The 24,347-nt window shown below is 40.6% G+C and overlaps 2 protein-coding genes across 2 annotated transcripts; both read left to right on the top strand.

The window, feature by feature from the left end:
* The first annotated feature begins 13,647 nt into the window (after positions 1-13,647).
* Positions 13,648-15,222, top strand: LOC100664023 (olfactory receptor 4D9-like). The gene has a single exon (XM_003419518.3). It carries the CDS (start codon positions 13,683-13,685, stop codon positions 14,652-14,654), a length of 972 nt encoding a protein of 323 aa, XP_003419566.2. The 5' UTR covers positions 13,648-13,682; the 3' UTR covers positions 14,655-15,222.
* A 4,651-nt stretch (positions 15,223-19,873) lies between these two features.
* On the top strand, positions 19,874-21,009 carry LOC100663742 (olfactory receptor 4D6). Its single transcript, XM_010599211.3, is given in 3 exon segments — positions 19,874-20,162; positions 20,164-20,366; positions 20,368-21,009. Coding segments are annotated over 3 exon segments (1,008 nt in total). The 5' UTR covers positions 19,874-19,931; the 3' UTR covers positions 20,942-21,009.
* The last annotated feature ends 3,338 nt before the right edge of the window (positions 21,010-24,347 follow it).

Raw genomic sequence — 24,347 nt, 5'->3', positions numbered from 1 at the left:
GAACTCTTATACACTGCTGGTGGGAATGTAAAATGGTACAACCACTTTGGAAATCTATCTGGCGTTATCTTAAACAGTTAGAAATAGAACTACCATACAACTCAGAAATCCCACTCCTGGGAATATACCCTAGAGATACAAGAGCCTTCATACAAACAGATATATGCACACCCATGTTTATTGCAGCTCTGTTTACAATAGCAAAAAGTTGGAAGCAACCAAGGTGTCCATCAACGGATGAATGGGTAAATAAATTGTGGTATATTCACACAGTGGAATACTACGCATCGATAAAGAACAGTGACGAATCTGTGAAACATTTCATAACATGGAGGAACCTGGAAGGCATTATGCTGAGCGAAATTAGTCAGAGGCAAAAGGACAAATATTGTATAAGACCACTATTATAAGATCTTGAGAAATAGTAAACCTGAGAAGAACACATACTTTTGTGGTTACGAGGGGGGGAGGGAGGGAGGGTGGGAGAGGGTTTTTTATTGATTAATCAGTAGATAAGAACTGCTTTAGGTGAAGGGAAAGACAACACTCAATACATGGAAGGTCAGCTCAATTGGACTGGACCAAAAGCAAAGAAGTTTCCGGGATAAAATGAATGCTTCAAAGGTCAGCGGAGCAAGCGCGGGGGTCTGGGGAACATGGTTTGCGGGGACTTCTAAGTCAATTGGCAAAATAATTCTATTATGAAATCATTCTGCATCCCACTTTGAAATGTGGCGTCTGGGGTCTTAAATGCTAACAAGTGGCCATCTAAGATGCAGCAATTGGTCTCAACCCACCTGGAGCAAAGGAAAATGAAGAACACCAAGGCCACATGACAACTAAGAGCCCAAGAGACAGAAAGGGCCACATGAACCAGAGACCTACATCATCCTGAGACCAGAAGAACTAGTTGGTGCCCGGCCACAATCGATGACTGCCCTGACAGGGATCACAGCAGAGGACCCCTGAGGGAGCAGGAGATCAGTGGGATACAGACCCCAAATTCTCATAAAAAGACCAAACTTAATGGTCTGACTGAGACTGGAGGAATCCCGGCAGCCATGCTCCCCAGACCTTCTGTTGACACAGGACAGGAACCATCCCCGAAGACAACTCATCAGAAATGAAAGGGACTGGTCAGCGGGTGGGAGAGAGACGCTGATGAAGAGTGAGCTAATTATATCAGGTGGACACTTGAGATTGTGTTGGCAACTCTTGTCTGGAGGGGGGATGGGAGGATAGAGAGAGAGGGAAGCCGGCAAAACTGTCAAGAAAGGAGAGACTGAAAGGGCTGACTCAAGAGGGGGAGAGCAAGTGGGAGTAGGGAGTGAGATGTATGTAAACTTATATGTGACAGACTGATTGGACTTGTAAACGTTCACTTGAAGCTTAATAAAAGTTATTTAAAAAATAAATAAATAAAGCCTGAATTTTAAGAAAAGAATAAACAGAAAGTTCAAGAGTAAGATCGTTTTATGAAAAAAATATACAATCTTTATTTTACAAAACCTCACTTTTTAAAATATATTTTAAATGAAACTAATCAAAGCCTTTAAGCAGAGGTCTTTTTTAAGTATTTATTTCCTGATACTCTTCTTTCTCCACGTGCATGAAGTCACTTAATTAACTTACACAGGTAGTAACAGAATGTGAATAAGGGGGCAAAAAGGGGTAGTAAAGATTGAGGCTGAAATGCATCAACTTAAATAAGTTATGTTCTTATGCTACTGCAGAGAAGCAGGGGCAGCAGGAGGAGAGAAGTGTTAAAAAGGGACAAGAAATCACCACCAGCACAGGTGAGAATTCATCTCCTGATTTCCGCCAGGCAACTCTACCTGCATTTATTGAGGCTGACTTGGTGTATCATCAAAGACGCAAACATCAATGAGATGTGGTTCCTGCCCTCTGGGGACCTGGCCTAGAGAGGATGACAAACACAAAACTGTAACATGCTGCAAAAGGAGATCTTCAGAGTTTGAGGGAACTAAGAGATTACATCCTCTTTAACTCTACCCAAGTTTAGAACCTACTAAGAGAAGGCAGGAGACAGGCAGATAGAAATCAAAACGTCAACTTAATTACGGATAATGTTCCCTAGGAGGACATGGCTTAGATCTGGCCCAATGGCTGCCCCATACTGCACCCTGGAATGAGACAGGCTCACCCAGCAGTAGGAGGCATGCCCCCTGTGCTTACGGCATAGCTGAGAGAAAACCACCTCACGTGCTCTCTGTGGGGAGACGAATTCCAAAGAAAGAGAGGAAAGAAGAGGGAGCCAAGCTACTCCACCTAATTATTTTTCCAAACTCATCAACCATATAAACCACTCAGACATTTCTAGGGGACTCTGAGTGATCAAATCTGTTGCTATCAAGTGGATTCTGATTCATGGAGACCCAATGTGTGTCAGAGTAGAACTGTGCTCCCTAGGATTTTCAATGGCTGATTCCGTTTGGAAGTAGGTCATCAGGCCTTTCTTCCAAGGCATCTCTGGGTAGACTCCAACTGCCAACACTCTGGTTAGCGGTCAAGAGTGTTACCGATTTGCACTACCTAATTACTTTCCCAAAATCACCAGTCATATAAGTCACTCAGGTTTTTCTAGGAAGGGCTGGTTCCAGGAGGGCGCAAAAAACCAGGGGTGTCACTTAAGTGTAGATCCCTCCATATGAAGCCATGAAAAGAGAAGGGAGTTCCCTTATACATGTGGAGATATTTAGGGTTCCTCCATCCTCACCCTCTAAGAAGGCCTAAAGGGGAGTCCTTTCCATAACAATAGGGGCCCCCAGACCAGGAGGCCCAATCTAGTGGAGCTCAATTTGACGATATCCCAAGAGTCCTGGTTTGGGCCTCTGTATAATGAAGATGGTCATACCCAATCCCTGGAATTTACAGAGTCATCATGATCCCAAATAATAAAATGGATTTCTTAAACTTCTAAGAAAAAATGAAAAATATTATATAAATGTAAGGAATTCTTGTCATCATCAAGTGCCACTTGCCTGAGGAAATGTTCTCAGATACTCTGGACCAGCCAAAATCCCTGTGCCATTCCTCTCTCATTCTTGCCTTTAAAGTGCATCATCACAATTTTAATTATATGGTCCATGTATAATTTCCCCACCAGACATGAGGGTGGGGATCATAGCTACCTTTCATTACTATATCCTCAATATCTAGCACCATACTTGATACATAAACCTTGTTCCCATCGAGTCGATTCCAACTCATAGCGACCCTACAGACAGAGTAGAACTGCCCCATAGAGTTTTTCCAAGGAGCCCCTGGTGGATTCGAACTGCCGACCTTTTGATTAGCAGCCATGGCCCTTAACTACTATGTCACCAGGGTCTCTGTACTTGATACATGTGTAAAGAAAAGAGTCTGTACTTGATACATAGGAAGCACTAAATAAGCATTTTTGATGGATTGCTATAATTGATCATTTTGAAAAACATCAATTATCCAACCAAAATTGTGACCACTGTCACATTTGTCATATGAAACTGACTCTTGAATGATAATACTCTTGATACAGTTGCTGTAATGGGTAAACACAAGGACACTGCATTAAATTCAATGTTGATACAGCTCGGGGCAGCTGCCTCTGGGGATTCCTCAGGCTCTCCTGTACACAGATTCATCACCTCCTCATTAGATGCCTTATTGTAATGGATGAGTGTGTGTACCTGTATGTGAGAGAGAGAAAATGTATGTGTATGTGTTGCTTAGTAAATTTTTAATAACTCCCCTTGCAGTGCAACTGACAGAGCTTCTCCAGTGAAAATTACGTTACTACAAATATCCAGCACTATTCCCAGTGCTGGTTACTACATTAAACTTCTAAGTGAGTGTCTATGGAAGTATTGCAGACTGTGCCTGCGTTCTGGTGAAGAGGGCAGAGCAGTGAAGATGGGGAATCTGGCAAACTCACCTTTCTAACTGCAAAGGTAGGCAAGGGTGTCCCAAGGCACCCTAGGAGATGCAACCTTAGCTCAAGATATATATGTTAATATTATTTCAATAGTGTTCAGTCTTCAGTTCCTGAAAGGTAAATTATCCATTTGCAATTCTTAAAGTATATGTCATTTTGAACTAATAGCTTTAGTCTTATTAAGATCTCCTGTCTCTAACGTAAAATATTAGCCTTCTCAAAACACGTTTTTTTTTTTTAATTAAAACTCATTCCATGAACATTTACTGAGCACCTTTTTTTTTTTTTTAACAACGTGTAGGAAGATAAATGCCACTTATCCTCTCCCTGAAAAAGAGATTAAAAGCTAGTTGGGAAGGGGGAGAGAAACACAATTATATAATGATATTTGTGTTATGATATCAATACTTTTCAGTCATTTTTTTCCTTAAATATGGTTTAATACTCTTCTCCATTTCTGTACATCACAACACGAAGATTTTGCTGCTTAGGAACTCCTCGCAGAGGCTATAGAGAGTGCAAAGGCTATGGTTTTATGGTTTTTACCCCCTCTTATTTATGTATTTTTATGTGTAAGTGTAATACATATCAGTATATATTGATACACACATCAATACACAATGTAATATATGCCACCAAAGACAACACATTGATTAAAGAAATGCAAAAATTTGGCATCATTTCCAAACTTAAATAGTAAAAATAAAAACTACAGAAGAAGCGGCATACCTCAAATGTATCATGTAAAACAAGCATACAAAAAACGTAAATTCACATCCAATATTTCTGGTCTTGTCATATCACATTAGATCCATTCACAATGCCAAAACCCTACAGTACTGCTGTGAAGAGAGCATGTTTGCTTATTCTCGGGTTTTCTGCAAACAAAAAGCAGAGCCCAAAGCAAAAGCCTGTTCTGGTGAAGGCTCTCGTGTCAGTGAACACCAAGGAGTTGACTCTTCTCCCTAGGGGTTGAGACATCAGGTTACACACTGACAGACAGTCATACTGCTTAGAAGTATACAGTATATTCTCATATACATTAAGTCATGTAATTGAGTTAGCAGCAGAAAGTGACTATGAGGGCAAAGGAGGGAGCATAGGATGAGACTGAAGGTGGAGTAAAGGAGAACAAGCAATTCTTGGGTAACTACTGCACATCAGCCATGGGACAACTATTCATCCATCCATTTATTCAAAAAGAATTACTGAATGCCTGATGTGTGTCAGGTACAGCTCTAGAAGTTATGCCCACAATGGTGATGAAACAAAGTCCCTACATTCAGAGAGTTTACATTAAGGGGAAGGGGCAGAAACAAATAGACACAAAATGTCACGTAGTAAGAAAAAAAAAAAAAAAGAAGCACTACATTATTCCAAGCAACCCCACAAGAATCCTTCAAAGTAAGCCTACTCTCCCCATTTCGTGGGTAAAACATCTGAGGGTGATAAAGTTTGAGTAACTTGCTCAGCATCGCACAGCCAAAATGAAAAATTCTTGAAACCGGCTTCAGAGGCTCTGTTCTTTTGAACGAGCTTCTTCTAGGTTCTATAATACAGCCCTGAGGTTACAATAGAGAAGGCCGCTATTCGATCTTGACCTGGCAATGTGTTTGATAGTCTAGAACCTTCTAGATGATTGGCCAGAAGAGAAGGTGGAAAGACATTAATTCAAAAGAGCCGTCAACAGTCAGTAGCTTCAAGCCTCAGTTTCTAGATACCTCTCTTGGTGGTTCCCGGACTCTCTACTGGATCCCTCAAGCCAATGCCTCATGGAACCATATTGTTGTTGTTGTTAGGTGCCATCAAGTCAGTTCCAACTCAAAGTGACCGTATGCACAACAGAACAAAACATTGCCCAATCCTGTACCATCCTCACTATTGTTGCTATACTTGAGCCCATTGTTGCAGCTACTGTGTAAATCCATCTCATTGAGGGTCTTCCTCTTTTTCACTGACCCTCTACTTTACCAAGCATGATGTCCTTCTCCAGGGACCAATCCCTCCTGATGACATGTCCAAAGTATGTGAGACGTAATCTTGCCATCCTAGCTTCTAAGAAGCATTCGGGTTGTGCTTCTTCCAAGACAGATTTGTTCATTCTTTTGGTAGTCCATAGTATATTCAATATTCTTTGCCAACACCACAATTCAAAGGTGTCAATTCTTCTTTGGTCTTCCTTATTCATTGTTCAGCTTCACATGCATATAAGGTGATTGAAAACACTGTAGCTTGGGTCAGACACACTTAGTAGTCAAAGTGATATCTTTGCTTTTCACACTTTAAAGAGGTCCTATGCAGCAGATTTGCCCAATGCAATGTGTCTTTTGATTTCTTGATTGTGGCTTCCATAGGTGTTGATTGTGGATCCAAGTAAAATGAAATCCTTGACAATGTCAGTCTTTTCTCCGTTTATCATGATGTTGCTTATTGGTCCAGTTATGAGGACTTTTGTTTTCTTTATGTTGAGGTGTAATCCATACTGAAGACTGTGGTCTTTGACCTTTATCACTAAGTGCTTCAAGTCCTCTTTATTTTCAGCAAGCAAGGTTGTGTCATCTGTATAATGCAGGCTGTTAATGAGTCTTCCTCCAATCCTGATGCCTCATTCTTCTTCATGTAGTCCAGCATCTCAGATTATTTGCTCAGCATACAGACTGAATAGGTGTGGTGAAAGGATACAACCGTGATTCACACCATTCCTGACTTTAAACCATGCAGTATCCCCTTATTCTGTTTGAACAACTGCCTCTTGATCCATGTACAGATTCTTCATGAGCACAATTAAGTGTTCTGAAATTCCCATTCTCCGCAATGTTATCCATAATTTGTTATGATCCACACAGTCGAATGCCTTAGCATAGTCAATAAAACACAGGTAAACATCCTTCTGGTATTCTCTGCTTTCAGCCAGGATCCATCTGACATCAGCAATGATATCCCTGGTTCCACGTCCTCTTCTAAATCCAGCTTGAATTTCTGGCAGTTCCCTGTCGATATACTGCTGCAGCCGCTTTCATGGAATCATAGCTCACCAAAATGATAATTAGACCTATCGTCTTCGCACACATCTTTCCTTAATCAGTCAGCTTTATTAGAACAATTTACAGAAAAGGAAAAGAAAGCTACAAAAGGCATAACATCAGAGCTCAAATTAATGAGGAAATTCGTTTACTTCAAGTTGTGTATAGGTGTGTAAGTTTTTCTGACTTTAAAAATCAGAAAACTCTTAAATTTTTTTTTAATTGGACACAGTAGAATGCCTTATTAAAGTAAAAATCATGCAATCTAATTATCCATTAATAACCTCTGTCACTACTATTACACACACATTTCCAGACGTCTGCTAGGCATATAGACATTCTTTTTCCAAAACAGCCTCATGGGATACAGTCAATGCTTCGATCTGTCACTGAAAGAGAAGCTTGCTAAGTCTACAAATATAATTCTACATTATCATTTAAATGGCTGCCAAATATTGAATTATACTATTGAACCATAATATAGTGAACCAATTCTCTATAGCAGACATTTACTTAAATTCAATTTTTTTTTCTATACTGCACTGTAATTAACTTTCTTTGTACTTATGATATTCAGGACTACATTTATTAATTCCCCAGCAAACATTTCTAAAGTAAAATTTCTGGGTGAAAAGATTTATTCATTTTAAGTTTTGACACATATTTCCAGAATGACCCCAGAAAGTTTGTTTCCATATATACGCCCACCAATCACATAGGAAGCTTTCTCTTTGCCACATCCACACCCATAATGGATCTTCTCAACCTCTGCCTTTCTACTGGATGGAAAGTGATATCTCATTGCAGCTTTGTGTTTCTTTGATTAATAGTGTGGTTGAGCATTCTTTAATATGTGGGCTGACCAACTGTATTTATCTATGAATCACAGATCATTTTTGTTTTAAATTATTTGTCTCACTGATTTATAAGAGCTCTTTACCTGTCAAAGTATTAAACATATTTTATATTATGTTTTTAATGGATATTTTCCAAAGTTTTTAAATTATTTTTAGTTTCTAATTTCTAATACTTGGTAACATGGAGAGTTCATATTTTTATTTAATCAAATCTAATAATCTTTGATGCAATGCTTAACAAAGTTCTTCTCTACCCCAAAGTGTGTAAAAATAATTACTGAAATTTTGTTCTATTTTGTTTTATATTTATATTTGTATTTATATTATCTTACAAAATTTTCTTCAATCTCCCATTTCCATGAGAAATTTAAAAGTTCTGCCATTTATTTCTGCTCAATAAACCTATCGATAAAAAGAAATCATATATTCAAACACTATTAGAACTAGACTGTTTCTTTACACTACCAAAATCATCACTTAAAATTGGAAAATTAAAACATCATTCAACATGAAAATTCCATTTCTGGGGATTTTTCATGAAAAATAACAAATGCACACAAAGATACATTTATAAGATTGTAGAGTGAAGCATTACATGAAAATAGTAATTAGGGCTGATCTAGGTAAATTGAAAAGAATAATTTATGACTTTTGGGGTTCCTCGTGCCCCATACGTTTACAAGCCTCACTCTCAATTCCACCCACCCCCCTCTGGTCTCCAGACTCCGTCTCTCAACTCCTATCTCCCAAGACTGCTCTGCACTCCTGGCTAGTGCCCTACTCCAATTTAGCCTTCATGACTCATGACACATTCTCTGCCTACTTGATTCCCATGTGACTATGAAAGTCTGTTATCTACCTTAGTAAGTAATGTATTCTCCATCACACTGCACAAAGGGTTAGGGAGATCTTACAGCAAAAACAATAAAATCAAACAATAAAATATAGATAAGAAACTATTAAGAGACTATACCGGAAAAAATATGGAGTTGGAAATTAAGCTACACATATGCTCTACACAAAGAGGCACAATCGGTTTCATATCCCTCCTTGTCTAGATGGAGAAAGTTTATTGGCTTCCCCGGGGAGTTCCCTCCAGTACTTGGCTCTAGGACAAAAGTTTCCTTGGGGTTTCATATGGGGAGAACTGAATAGATTCCACTCTCAATACAACACTAAGATGTTTTTCCTTGTAGACTCCCTTGGTAAAAGGCAATAACATAATTCCAAATATATTATACCATTCATCTAACTTTGTGATATTTGTTAGATGTCAGTGAAAAATTCCAGAATGCCAATTCTAGATAATGTGTTACTGTGTGCTAGCATATTAAAGTTGGATTCATACTAACAGGCTCCTTAAAGAGGTAATATGCTTTTCTACAGCAATGAAATTGTTCTAATATGTGAACATCAGGGATCCAGGAAGATTAACACAGAAGCTTTTTATTTAAGAACCTATTTGTATGTCCCAATCCCTTATATGAAATTTTAAGAAACATTCGACCTTGGCAAAGGGAGAAAAGAAACATTCAGAAATAAGTTGTTTATGGACTGCTTTATTATGCTATTTCAAGAAAAGTGTTCTATGCTATATTCACATAGCCTACACTTTTCTTTCTTATCCTCTTTGGTTCAGACATAATTCCATGGCCTCAATGTCAACTTTCTATTATTGAAGTAAATTTTGGTGAACGCATCTATTTGAATTTTTTTAATAATCTGGAATGTTAAAGTCCTTGGGATATAAACATATTCTGATTTTAAACAATTTTGTCCTCCGGTGGCCAAGTGGTTGATTTCAAAATAGCTATTTTGCTATAATATAATAATAACACCAAAAAAAAAAAAAAAAAACCAACTCCTTTGCTGAGTCAATTTCGACTGATAGCAACCCTGTAGGATAGACTAGAACTGCCCCGTAGAGTTTCCAAGGAGTGCCTGATGGATTCAAACTTCTGACCTTTTGGTTAGCAGCCATAGCACTTAACTACTATGCCTGTATTACTGGACTTCAAGTCAATAATCCTGGTTAAAATCCTCTCTGCTTCACCAATTTACAGTCTGACTCTAGAAAAATAAATGTCCTTCTATGTTCACCCTAAAATGGGAAGAGCTGGGTTAAGTCACCTCTGAGGTCTAACGATCAGTTTCCTGTGATACTTTCTCTGAACAACAATTGCGACTCTACATATTATCAAGATCTCTGTATGCCCAGAGTAAAGTCCAGGTTTCTCAGAGTTCCCAGAAAGACTGCTTCTGAGGGCCTGATTCTTCTCTCCCTTTAAGGGAGGAGCCCACGAGCAAGTATTCGGGCTGTTTAATTAACTACGTAGGCCTTACCAAAACCTAAAACAAGATAGAAGGACACTAAAAACCATGTTTTTAACCCCAAATTTCCTCAAGGTCAGTACCATACTTACCCATTGCCCATGACTGACCAGGTCTCCTTCCCCTCTGATCCAGACAGCATTATTCCTGACCCCACTGACCCGGCCTTGAATCCTCTGGTCTACATGGTCAATTCACATGCGTTCATTGAAGCAAAAAGAAGTGAGCTTGTTTAAAGAGAAACTTTGTTTTTCTTTGAATAGCATTTTATATTTTACAAGTGTCTTCATAAATAACCCTTTGTGATAGGAAGGGCAGAGGGGAAAGCAACTGTTTTCAGTGCAATGGGAATGGAACCAAGTTTATCGAATGCCTACTAGTTCCTTTGCAGTTTACAAACATTACCATGTTTGCTTTTTACACTACTTTTTACACTACCCAATCACATAAATATTATGCATCCTACTTACAGAAGTGGAAACTGAAGAATATTAAAGAATTTTCTCCAAGAACAGAGGAGAAAGAGGTAGGATTCCAACCCCGGTGTTCCTCATCCCAAAACTCTTGGCATTGTCCACAGTGCATCACACTAGGCTGCCCCAACATTTCACAGATGAGTACTAAGGCAGGGGAGAAGAGAAATGACTATCTCAGTGTCACACCTACTTACAGCCTGAAAAAGAAAACAAATCTCTATCTGGCATCACGGGAGCCAAGTCAAAGCCTTTACAAAAGAATTTCTTAGCCTCTGTTCATCATGGCCCCTCTCACTCACCCACATTCACTGACAACATAAAGAAGCCAGCTAGATGTATTCATTAATTCAGAAAACACTTATTAAGCACCTATCCAGTGCCAGGAAAGGTTTTAACGTTAGGATGAACAAAATACCGAGCAGACGGAATCAACCTGAGATTTAATTAGGAAATATACTGAACAAAGAAGACACGGATATATAAGAAATCGGTGTGATAAACCATCACAGGTGCCAGAAGAGACCCACTGCCGTCGAGTCGGTTCCAACTCATAGCAACCCTATAGGACAGAGTAGAACTGCTCCACAGGGTTTCTAAGCAGCAGGTGGTCAATTTGAACTGCCAGCCTTCTGGTTAGCAGTCGAATGCTTAACCACTGTGCCATCAAGGCATATGATGAAGTCAAAAAGGATGGATCTAGCTGAGGGTGTCAGGAAAGCTTCCACAGAGGAGGAAACCTGGACCTAAGTGCTGAAGGATCAGTGTGTGCCAGTACAGAGGGATGGGAGGTTCTGAGAATGAGGGGACCATGACAGGAAGAGGCAGCAGCAGGGAGGCAGATGCCGAGGTGAGGACCAGCATGAGCTGCATAAAGTTTGAGCCTCTGAAACAGGGATCAAAGGAAACAGGGCACCATATAATGTTTAAGGCAGAGGACATTCTTGGATGCTATAAAAGAAGTTGAACGTTTATTGGGTAGGCAATAGGGGGCCACAGAAAAGTTTCAAACAAAGGAATAACATACTGCCTTTTATGACTGATAAAGATATTTCTGTAAACAACAAAAAGATGAATTAGAGAAAACTAGAGCAAAAAAAAGGGAGACCAATTAGGAAACCAGTGCAACAATCTAACGAAAGATTATAAGGGTTTAGCTGAGGGTAGAGAGAAGGGATCAAGTTGTGAGAACAGAAGAAAGTAGAATCCTCATGAGAGTTTTTACACAGTGGCTGGTTCCTTGCCATGGGAGGCAAGTCTTTTGTGCCTTTTGAATGAAATGTGCTCCTATCAGTACACACTGTGGAGGTGGCTGTGCCCACACATAGACTGAGTGGACTGGGGAAACAAGACACATAGAGGCGTTCTCCAGGGAAAATGAGAGGCTACATGTCTTTTTGGGTTTTTTAGCCATATAATTTTTGAAGGCTTGCCCCTCCCAAAGCTTGTTTTTACACAAACCAAGTATTATGCTTCCCAGCTGGGCACTGATTTGGAGACCATCTATCTATACATTGGTGCCAGAGAGATGCTTTGGTTACGTGTGGCCTTTTTCTCTGTGAGTTAACTTTGTCACCATTACCACCATAGTAAGTCTTCTCAGAAATTACAGAAGTGCTCTATGTAGTGGAAAATGCATCTGGCTGAACGTCAAGGTGTGACTTCACCACTAGCAAGGGAAACAATGTATTGACTACATCACTGTAAAATCCTGCATTTCACGGATGGGGGGATGCGGGGATGGGGGATGGGGGACGGGGGATGGGGGAATGGGGGATGGGGGATAGGGGATGGATGGATGGATGGTGGATGGATGGATGGATGGATGGGGGATGGATGGAGGGAGGGAGGGAGGGATGATAAAGATACATGATAGGTAGGTAGGTAGGTAGATGATAGATAGACAGACAGACAGATAGATGATAGGTAGGTAGATACAGACAGACAGACAGATACATGGATGATGGATGTATGAATGTGGGAATACGTACGGGTATGGGAACCAGGAAGGGGATGGGGATGGACACAGAGATAGAGATATATTTGGATCTTTCCTGCCTTCTTCATGAACAGAGTTGTTCCCATCATCATCCTAGTCATCTTCTTTGCATTAAACATATCATTTACTCCCAACTCCTGAATAGCCATGAAATAAAATTTAAAAAAAAATAAAGAGAAGACTTCTGATGTCTGAAAAGTAACAGAAGGGCAGGGGCCTAAAATTCCATTGTGATGGAGAAAGGAATTGGAGAAGGTGATGAAACCAGCTACTGAAAGTGCCATAAAAACTCTGTAAAGGGTTCCTTATGCATATTAGTCTTAAATTTATGTACTCTGAAACTGGCAGGCAGCATAGTACAGTGGAAAGATCCCGGTGTTTATAATGAAGAGAATTTGGTCATTGTCCCCAGCTGCCACTAATCTACTGTATGACCTTGGAAAATTGACTTACCCTTATTGAGGTCAGCTTCAGAACTGGTAAACCAGGAATATTAACACCTTCCCTTCTAATCTCAGAAGAGAGTAGACCTACTAGGAAATCCTATTGCAATTAGGTGTTCAATAGCTTTGAAAACTCTAATATAAAATTCAGGTAAAGTCATATGATGTTGTTACTGAAAGATACCTGAGGATTGATTTATTCCAGTGGTTTTTGAGCCTTTTAAGCCACAAGAACAAAGTGGAAGTGAATAAAATCAGGCTGCTCTGATTCACTAAAGTGTGTGAAACCCACAAATCTTTCCACTAAGCCTCCTTACATTCTCTTCCTCAGCAACCTCTAGGAGTGAGCTCTACAGAACCCACAGGCCCCCAGTGACCACAGCAGGACAACTGATGATCTAGCCCAAACCTTTCTTTGTATCAGTGAAGGAACTGTGCAAGCAGAACTAACTAACTCTCCCATGTAATAGAGCACGTTTGTGAAGAACAAGATAAGTGACTAAAAAAAATATATCTCTCTGCATATTCAGTTGCTATAATGCAGATCAACTTTACTTGACTTCATTGTCTTAGTAATATTATTATTTCCTTCAAAGGTGTACATGAAGAAGGAAACCATCCAATGGCCCTGGGAAATTATACCAGGGTGCCTGAATTTATTTTCTGTGGACTTACCCAGTCTCAAGAACTGAGCTTGATCTTATTTTTCTTTCTATCTGTGGTCTATGTAACAACTGTGTTAGCAAACATTGCCATCATAGTCACTGTCACCTGTGAATCTCGCCTTCACACACCCATGTACTTTCTGCTCCGCAATCTCTCTGTCTTGGACATCTGCTTCTCTTCCATCACTGCTCCGAAGGTCCTAGGAGACCTTCTCTCAAGAACAAAGACCATCTCCTTCAATGGCTGCATCACACAGATGTTTTTCTTTCACCTCCTTGGTGGAGCAGACATTTTTTCTCTCTCTGTGATGGCATTTGATCGTTACATGGCTATCTCCAAGCCCCTACACTACGTGACCATCATGAGTAGGGGGCGATGCACTGCACTCATTGTGGCCTCCTGGGTGGGGGGCTTTGTCCACTCCATTGTGCAGATTTCCCTGTTGCTCCCACTCCCCTTCTGTGGACCCAATGTTATTGATGGCTTCTACTGCGATGTCCCTCAGGTCCTCAAACTTGCCTGCACTAGCACCCTTGCTCTTGAGCTCCTGATGATTTCCAACAATGGTCTGGTCTCTACCCTGTGGTTTGTCCTTATCCTGGTGTCCTATACTGTCATCTTGATGATGCTGAGGTCTCACACTGGGGAGGGCAGAAGGAAAGCTATCTCCACCTGCACAGCTCACATCACTGTGGTGACCCTGCATTTTGTACCCTGCATCTATGTCTATGCCAGGCCCTTCACTGCCCTCCCCATGGACAGAGCTGTCTCTATCACCTTCACTGTTATCATCCCTGTCCTGAACCCTTTGATCTACACCCTGAGGAACCAGGAGATGAAGTCAGCCATGAAGAGACTGAAGAGAAGACTGGGACGTTCCACAAAAGGAGTAGATTCTGTGAAGTCCAGATTGGGAAGTCAGAACTGAAAATAGATTTTACACAACACAATAACCAAAAAACAAACAAACCCGTTGCCTTTAAGTCAATTCGGACTCATAACAACCCTATAGGAAAGAGTAGAACTGCCCCATTGAGCTTCCAAGGAGCGCCTGGTGGATTCGAACTGCCGACCTTTTGATTAGCAAACACAGCTCTTAACCACTATGCTACTACCAGGGTTTCTACACAACACAATAGAAGGCCCCAATCAATACACCAACTTTAGGCCAAAGCTTTATCTTTTCACCACAGCAAAGTCCCATAATAAGGTTGGCCCGAGACAATCATCACTACAGGGTTGTCTCGTGATGAGATCATTGGCCACTTAGAGTATCGGGTCCAAAAATTCTCAGCTACTATAGGGACTTTAATGTTCATATCAGGAACCCTGGTGGTGCAGCGGTTAAGAGCTCAGCTGCTATGCAAATGGTCAGTGGTTTGAACCTGCCAGCCACTCTGTGGAAGAAAGATGTGGCAGTCTGCTTCCATAAAGATTTACAGCCTTGGAAGCCCTATGGTGAAGTTCTACTCTGTCCTATAGGGATGCTAGAAGTTGGAATCTATTTGACTACAATGGGTTTGGTTTTGGGTTTTAATGTTTATATTGGCCAAACGTCTCCTTTTACAGGCATGGAAATGGAGACTGAGAGAAATGACCTCTCTGTTCTTGAGTTGCAGGAGTCCTTGGATGGTATGAATAGTAAATTACTGGTCTATTATACAAAAAGTTGGCTGTTTGAACCCACCCAGAGATGCCTAGAAAGAAAGGCCTTGCAACCTCTTCCTAAAGATAACAGCCTTGAAAAACCTATGGAGTGCAATTCTACTCTGCAGCACATGCAGTTGTCATAAGTTGGAATCAACTAGATGGCAATTGGACTGGTGTTTGGTTCTTGAGTTGTAGCTATACCATGTGTGGCCCAAACAAGAATTAGTAAAATAATCTCCAGGGACAAGAAGTCAAGGCAAAAATCCTTCCAGCTCTCCCTATGTGGAAATTTGTTTTTCATTCCTAATCTGGGAGAAATCAGGGTTTTTTGTTTTTGTTTTGGGGTTTTTTTTTTAAGGAAGCCTCAGGGTTTCCCTTGCAGAAGCTGAGAAAGTTTCCTGTTTTATCAAAGGTTCCCTAGCTAATTAATGCCAGAGACAAAGCTGGAGCTGAGAGATCTGACCCTCAGCTAAGTGCACATTTTACTACTGCTGCCTCATACAGGATTTGATGGAGTCTGAAACAAGCTCATTCATAGAAATTTATTCTCTATGCTAGTGTTAAAAAAGGTCCTTGGTTGTCATCACCTGACCAAGGAGTACATACCGCAAGGCTTCGGGTCCTTCTAAGAACTTTCACATCATTTTACAGCCATTCATTCCCAAACATTGCTCCGCACCTAACTCACGTGCCCTCAAGAAGCAAAGGCTTAAAGAAGAAGCTGACTTTTTATGATTCAGGGACCTAATATCTAAAAGATTACAAATCAACCCATGCCAAATTCCTCTTCAGTCTTCTTTCTATCCTATTCTTTAACACTTCCTCTTTAATCTGCTGAAGGGAATGAAAAATAAGATTATATTTCATTTGATCCCCTACAATTTATTCATCTGCCAAGGAAATAGTTGAAACTGGTGGTCTGCTAAAATCTGAACTGAACACGTTGGTTGACCCGTAATATCCAGGCTTCCCTCTCAGCAGTCTCTGATGTATGAGTGCCTGGACCAACGTCAGGGAAGAGTCATCTGCATACAGTTATTTAGGAGGAAAGCGCAGGCAAGGAAAACTCGCTCTAAATGCAACCCCTACCACCCAGCAGTATCACTGTTCCTCAGTTGGTATTGGACTGAAATTTCTGCTCTTAAAATACTCCATAAATTAGACACAGTTCATGGAGGCAAGCTAGGTACAACACCACAATGTGACAAGTTAGCTATAGCTCCAGAAGGCTAAAGCAAAGTGAGCATCCATACTGGGTACAAAGGGGAGAGTCATCCACTCTCAATACTGTCTTTCCAGGGATTAATTTCAGATGGTCTAGATGACTCTCGCTGTTGTTGTTATTTGGTGCCGTTGAGTCACTTCCGACGCATACTGAACCTATGTACAATAGAATAAAACACCACCTGATCCTGCGCCACCCTCACAGTTGTTGCTCTGCTTGAGCCCATTGTTGCAGCCACTGTGTCAATCCATCTGGTTGAGTCTTCCTCTTTTTCACTGACCCTCTACTTTACCAAGCAAGATGTCCTTTTTCAGGGACTGATCCCTCCTGATAACATGTCCAAAGTGTGTGAGACATAGTCTCGCCATCCTTGCTTCTAAGGGGCACTCTGGCTGCACTTCTTCTAAGACAGATTTGTTTGTTCTTTTGGCAGTCCATGGCATATTCAATATTCTTCGCCAATACCACAATTCAAAGATGTCAATTCTTCTTTGGTCTTCCTTATTCATCGTCCAGCTTTCACATGCATATTAAGCGACTGAAAACACCATGGCTTGGGTCAAGTGCACCTTAGTCCTCAAGGTGACATCTTTGCTTTTTAACACTTTAAAGAGATCTCTTGCAGCTGATTTGCCCGATGCAATGTGTCTTTTGATTTCTTGGCTGCTGCTTCCATGGGTATTGATTGTGGGTCCAAGTAAAACGAAATCCTTGACAACCTCAATCTTTTCTCTGTTTATCATGATGTTGTTCATTGGTCCAGTTGTGAGGATTTTTGTTTTCTTTATGTTGAGGTGTAATCCATACTGAAGGCTGTGGTCTTTGATCTTCATCAGTAAGTGTTTCAAATCCTCTTCACTTTCAGCAAGTAAGGTTGTGTCATCTGCGTAATACAGGTTGTTAAAGAGTCTTCCTCCAATCATTTATGTCCTGTTCTTCTTCATAGAGTTCAGCTTCTCAGATTTTTGCTCAGCATACAGATTGAATAGGTATGGTGAAAGAATACAGCCCCGACGCACACATTTCCTGACTAAACCACGCAGTATCCCGTTGTTCTGTTCGAATGGCTGCTTCTTGATCTATGTATGGTTTCCTCATGAGCACAATTAAGTGTCTGGAATTCCCATTCTTCATAATGTTATCCATAATTTGTTATGATCTACACAGTCTAATGCCTTAGCATAGTCAATAAAACACAGGTAAACATCTTTCTGGTATTCTCTGCTTTCAGCCCGGATTCATCTGACATCAGAAATGATATCCCTGGTTGCACATCCTCTTCTAAAACTGGCTTCAATTTCCAGTGGTTCCCTGTTGATATACTGCTGCAGCCGCTTTTGAATGTTCTTCAGAAAAATTTTGCTGGCTTGTGATATTAATGATATTGTTCTATAATTTCCATGTTCGATTGGATCACCTTTCTTGGGAATAAGCATAAATATGGATCTCTTCCAGTCGGTTGGCCAGGTACCTGTCTTCCACATTCTTGGCATAGAGGGGTAAGCACTTCCAGCGAGCATCCATTTGTTGAAACTTCTCAATTGGTATTCTGTCAATTCCCAGAGCCTTGTTTTTTGCCAATAACTTCAGTGCAGCTTGGACTTCTTCCTTCAGTACTGTAAGTTCCTGATCATACGTTACTTCCTGAAATGGTTGAATATCGACCAATTCTTTTTGGTATAGTAACTCTGTGTATTCCTTCCATCTTCTTTTGATGCTTCCTGCATCATTTAATATTTTCCCTGTAGAACCCTTCAGTATTGCAACTCGAGGTTTGAATTTTTTCTTCATTTCTTTCAGCTTCAGTAATGCTGAGCATGTTCTTCCCTTTTGTATTTCTATCTCCAGTTCTTTGCACGTCATCATAATACTTTGTCTTCTTGAGTTGCCCTTTAAAATCTGTTGAGCTCTTTTACGTCATCATTTCTTCCTTTTGCTTTAGCTACTCAGTGTTCAAGAGCAAGTTTCAGAGTCTCTTCTGACATCCATTTAGGTCTTTTCTTTCTTTAGTGTCTTTTTAATGACCTCCTGCTTTCTTCATGTATGATGTCCTTGATGTCATTCCACAACTAGTCTGGTCTTCTGTCATTAGTGTTCAAAGCATCGAATCTATTCTTAAGATAGTCTCTAAATTCAGGTTGCATATACTCAAGGTCATATTTTGGCTCTCATGGGCTTGTTCTAATTTTCTTCAGTTTCAACTTGAACTTACGTAAGAGTGATTGATGGTCTCATCCACAGTCTACCCCTGGCCTTGTTCTAACAGATGATAGTGAGCTTTTCCATCGTCTCTTTCTATAGATATAGTCAATTGGATTCCTGTGTATTCCATCTAGCGAGGTCCACATGTACAGTTGCCATTTATGTTGGTGAAAGAAGGTATTTGCAATGAAGAAGTCGTTGATCTTGAAAAATTTTAACATGCAATCTCCAGCAAAGTTTCTATCAGCAAGGCTGTATTTTCAAACTACTGATCCTTTTTTTTCCAACTTTTGCATTCCAGTCACCATTAATTATCAATGCATCCTGATTGCATGTTCAATCAATTTCAGACCACAGGAGCTGGTAAAAATCCTCAGTTTCTCCATCTTTGGCCTTAGTGGTTGGTGCATAAATTTGAACAATAGTCATATTAACAGGTCTTCCTTGTAGGCATATGAATATTACCCTATAACTGACAATATGGTAGTTCAGGATAGACCTTGAAATGTTCTTTTTGAAGATGAATGCAATGCCTTTTCTCTTCAAGTTGTCATTCCTGGCATAGTAGACCATATGACTGTCTGATTAAAAATGGCCAATACTAGTCCATTTCAGCTCAGTACTGCCTAGGATGTCAATATTTATGAGTTCCACTTGACGGTTTCCTATTTTCCTAGATTCATACTTTGTACATTCCATGTTTTGATTATTAATGGATGTTTACAGCTATTTCTCCTCATTTTGAGTCATGCCACATCAGCAAACGAAGGTCCCAAAAACTTGACTCCATCCACATCATTAAGGTCAACTCTACTTTGAGGAGACAGCTCTTCCCCAGTCGTCTTTTGCGTGCCTTCCAACCTGGGGGGCTCATCATCCGGCACTATACTGGACAATATTCTGCTGCTATTCTTAAGGTTTTCACTGGCTAATTCTTTTTAGAAGTAGACCATTGAGTCCTTCTTCCTAGGCTATCTTAGTCTGGAAGCTCTGCTGAAACCTGTCCGCCATGGGTAGCCCTGCTAGCATTTGAATGCCGGTGACATAGATTCCAGCATCACAGCAATGTGCAAGCCCCCACAGTATGACAAACTGACAGACACGTGCAGAGCAGGTGTGTAATAAATAATGTTGCTGATTCATGACACCATCCTCTTAATGGCAACATCTCCTCCAAGGCAGACCTGGAAGAGGGTCTTCCCCACCATGGACCAGGGAAATTACACCAATGTGAAGGAGTTTGTCTTCCTAGAGCTCACTTGCTTTCAGGAGCTTGAGTGTTTCTTATTTGTGGTCTTCCTTGTTGGATATATAACAATTGTACTGGGCAATGTCCTCACTGTGGTCATTGTCACCTGTTGAGTCCTGTGTCCACACTCCCATGTACTTTCTCCTGAAAAACAAATCAGTCCTGTACATTGTTTTTTCATCCATCTCTGTCCCCAAGTTACTGGTGGATCTATTATCAAAGAGAAAGACCATCTCCTACAATGGCTACATGGCACAGATCTTTTTCTTTCACTTTGCTGCTGGAGCAGGTATTTTTTCCCTCTCTGTAATGGCCTCCAATTTCCAAACCCCTCCACTATGTGACCATTATGAGGACAGAGATATGGGTAACCTTGCTGGTGGCTTCCTGGATAGGGGGTGGTTTGCATTCAATTGTTCAGATAATTCTGATACTTCTACTACCCTTCTGTGGCCCCAACACTCTGGATGCCTTCTACTGTGATGTGCCCCAGGTGGTAAAACTGACCTGCATTGACACCTTTGCTCTGGAGCATCTCCTAATCTCTAACAATGAACTAGTGACCCTGCTATGGTTCCTCCTACTCCTGGGGTCCTACACAGTTGTTCAGGTGATCCTGTGATCCCACTCTGGGGAGGAGTGGAACAAGGCCTTCTCTGTCTGCATCTCCCACATCCTGGTAGTGACTCTCCCTTTTGTACCAAGTGTTTACATGTACTGTCAGCCCTTCATTACACTGCCCATGGACATAGCCACGTCCATCAATAACATAGTCATAACTCCCATGCTGAACCACCTGATCTACACACTGAGGAACCAAGAGATGAAGTCAGCCATGAGGAGAATACAAAGGTGGCTTCAGTCTTCTGAGAACAGTAAACTAGGGTAAGGGAGTCAGATGGAGACTGGAAATCCAATTTTCTCAAAGTTCTAGCCTAAAGGTAAGAGACAGCTGCTTTCTTTCTTGTCACTCATTTCGTTGTATATCTTCAGGGCCAATCAATCCTATTATTGTTGTTGTTAGCTACAGCAGGGTCTATCCCAGTTCATGGGGACCCCAGGCACAATAGAAATGCTACTTGGTCCTATATTGTTCCCATGATAGGCTGCAGATCAAACCATTGAGATATTTCGAAGTAGACCACCAGGCCTTTGTTCTTGGTCTGTCTTAGTCTGCAAGCTTCACTGACACCTGTTCAGCATCATGGCAACATACAATCCTGCACTGGCAGACTGATGGTAGATGCACATAAGGCGCACTGACCAGGAATCGAATCAGGATCTCCCGCATGGATGGTGAGAATTCTTCCCCTGAACCACCAGTGCCCCTATTATACAACTCTTTTAGAGGAAATAGAAGAACAAAAGGAGGACATGAGATTGAACATGAGCTATCAGGCTGCTGGACTGGGAAACAGTATGAGAGGTATAAGATTTAAATCAATAAGCAAAATGCTAATTTGGTTTAATCCATGTGTTTCACATTGACATGTTTTACCTCATTTTCACCACCTGCAATATGCAATATGGAGATAACATTGCCTACTGACAAGATCTGCATGAGCGTGTTGTAAGGATGATAGTTGTGAAGGACAATAGTTGGCACTAAGCAAGCATTCAATCAAAATCCACTATTTTTTGTCTATCTATACCTAAATATGTATGTAGAATACAGATGTATTTTTTATATACATGCTTTCCCAGATGACTGTGCTATTTCCAGTCTCTTATTAAAATCTTTCATAAATTTTACATTTTGAATCCAGAATCTTGGATATACTTCACCAAATAGTGAAAAGAAAAGGAATAATTTAAGTTGTGTTAAGCCAGTTATATACATGGACCAGAATTTCCAATTTTCAGGTCCATTCTACTCATTTTCCCACTGAAATCACTCTCAAAACTACTTGTACAGTTTAGGGACAGATCTGCACGAAATTCACCATGACTTTTTATTTTATGTTAGCCAGAACTTCCTTTTTTCTTTCTCCCCCTTCCTTCCAATGCTTTCATGTTATTGTTGTTGTGTGTTAGTTATAGCTGGGGCAAAACTGCATAGCGTGAATAGAAAATTCAAGATAGGTCACTGTGGCTCACAAAAAACTACCGAAGAAATACCTTTTCAAACACTCAAGGCCTATTTTATGTTTCAGAAGAGAAAACAAAAACATATCTGATGTACCCATCAACGGACAAATGGATAAACAAACTGTACTACAAACACAAAATTGAATACTATGCAATGACAAAGAATAAAGAAGAATCCACTAAGTATCTTACCACCATGGATGAATCTAGAGAACATTATGCTGAGTGAAATAAGTCAATCATAAAAAGACAAATATTATATGAGACAACTATTATAAAATGTTGGAATAGGTTTACACACAGGAAAAAATAACCTTTGATGGTTACAAGGGAGGGAAGCAGTGGGTAGGGGAAGTTACTAACTAGGTAGAAGACAAGTATTGACTTTCACGAAGGGAAAAACAACACACAGTATAGGGGAAGTCAGCACAACTTGACCAAGGCAAAGTCATAAAAGCTTCCTAGACATATCCAAACACCTTGAGGGATCGAGTTACCTGGGCTGAAGGCTGGGAACCATGGTGTCGGGGAACATCTAGCTCAATTGGCATAGCAGTTCATAAAGAAACTCTTCTACATCTGACTTTGGTGAGTAGTGTCTAGGGCCTTAAAAGCTTGCATCCCATTCAAAGCAAAGAAGAATGAAGAAAACCTAAGACACAAGGAAAATATTTGTCCAAAGGACTAAGGGACCACATGAACAACAGCCCCCACCAACGTAATCCCAGAAGAATTAGACAGTGCCTGGCTACCATCACTGACTGCTGACAAGGATCAAAATAGAAAACCCCAAATAGAGTGGGAGGAAAATGAAGAACAAAATTCAAATCACAAAAAAAAAGACCATACTTACTGCTCTGACAGAGACTCAAGGAACCCCCATGACTATGGCCCCCAGACACGCTGCTAACTCAGAACTGAAGCCATTCCCAAAGTCCACCTTTCAGCCAAAAATTAGACAGGCCTGTAAAACAAACAATAACACAGGTGAGGAACGTGCTTCTCAGTTCAATCACGTATACAACACCAAATGGGCAAACTTGCCCAAAAGGAAAGACAAGAAGGCAGGAAGGGACAGGAAAACTGGACAAATGGACACTGGGAGCCCTATAGTATAAAGGGAAAGGGATAGAGTGTTGATACATTGCAGGGATTACAACTAATGTCACAAAACAACTTTTGTATAAAGTTTTGAATGAGAAACTAATTTGCACTATAAATTTTCATCTAAAGCATACATAGGCTAATATGTATGCTAAATAGGTATCTTAGCTATCTAGTGTTTCTGTAACAGAAATACCACATGTGAATGGTTTTAACAAAGAGAAATCTATTCTCTCAGTTTAGGAGGTGAGAAGTCCAAATTCGGGGCACCAGGTCTAGGGGAAGTCTTTCTTTCTCTGTTAGCTCTGGGGGAAGATCCTTGGCATCAATCTTCCTGAGGTCTAGAAGCTTCCCGTTGCAGGAACCCCAGGTCCAAAGGATGCATTCTGCTCGTGGATCTCCTTGCTTGGGGGTTATGAGGTCCCTTTCTGTCTGTTCAATTCTCTCTTTATATCTCAAAAGATATTGACTAAAGATACAACCTAATACTGTAGACTGTGTCCTGCCTCACTAACAACATAGAGGTAGGATTTACAACATATAGGATAAGTGCATCAGATCACAAAATGGAGGACAACCACACAATACTAGGAATCATAGCCTAGCCAAGTTGACACACACTTTGGGGGACACGATTGAATCCATAAGAATAGGTGAAGGAGGTCATATGGGAGGACACCAACATACATGCATAGGTAAGGCTGTGGATATTTCTATATACGTATTTGTAATTGCAGCATGTATACTCATACATACATAATAGAGCATATGTTATCATTGTTGTTAAATGCCTTCGAGTCAATTCCGAATCATAATGACCTTACAGAATAGAGTAGAAACTGTCCCATTAGGTTTCCAAGGAGCAGCTAGTGGATTCGAACTGCCAGCCTTTTGCTTAGCAGCTGAGCTCTTACCAACTGCACCACTAGGGCTCCAATAGCGCACATGGGGCACAATTATATAAACTACTTATACATCAGGAGAGAACTACTGGACTAGAAGGCTCAGTACCATAGTCTTTGGGGACATCTTGGTCATATGGCAAACTACAGTTCATAAAGATAATATTCTATATCCTAGACTGGTGAGTAATACCTGAAGTC

This window comes from Loxodonta africana, chromosome 7 (assembly GCF_030014295.1).
Source record: "Loxodonta africana isolate mLoxAfr1 chromosome 7, mLoxAfr1.hap2, whole genome shotgun sequence".
Taxonomy (NCBI): Eukaryota; Metazoa; Chordata; class Mammalia; order Proboscidea; family Elephantidae; genus Loxodonta; species Loxodonta africana.
This window is presented reverse-complemented; position numbering and strand designations above follow the sequence as displayed.

Coding starts and splice junctions, on each gene's coding strand:
- LOC100664023 (XM_003419518.3), top strand. CDS start 13,683: ATGGCCCTGGGAAATTATACCAGGGTGCCTGAATTTATTTTCTGTGGA.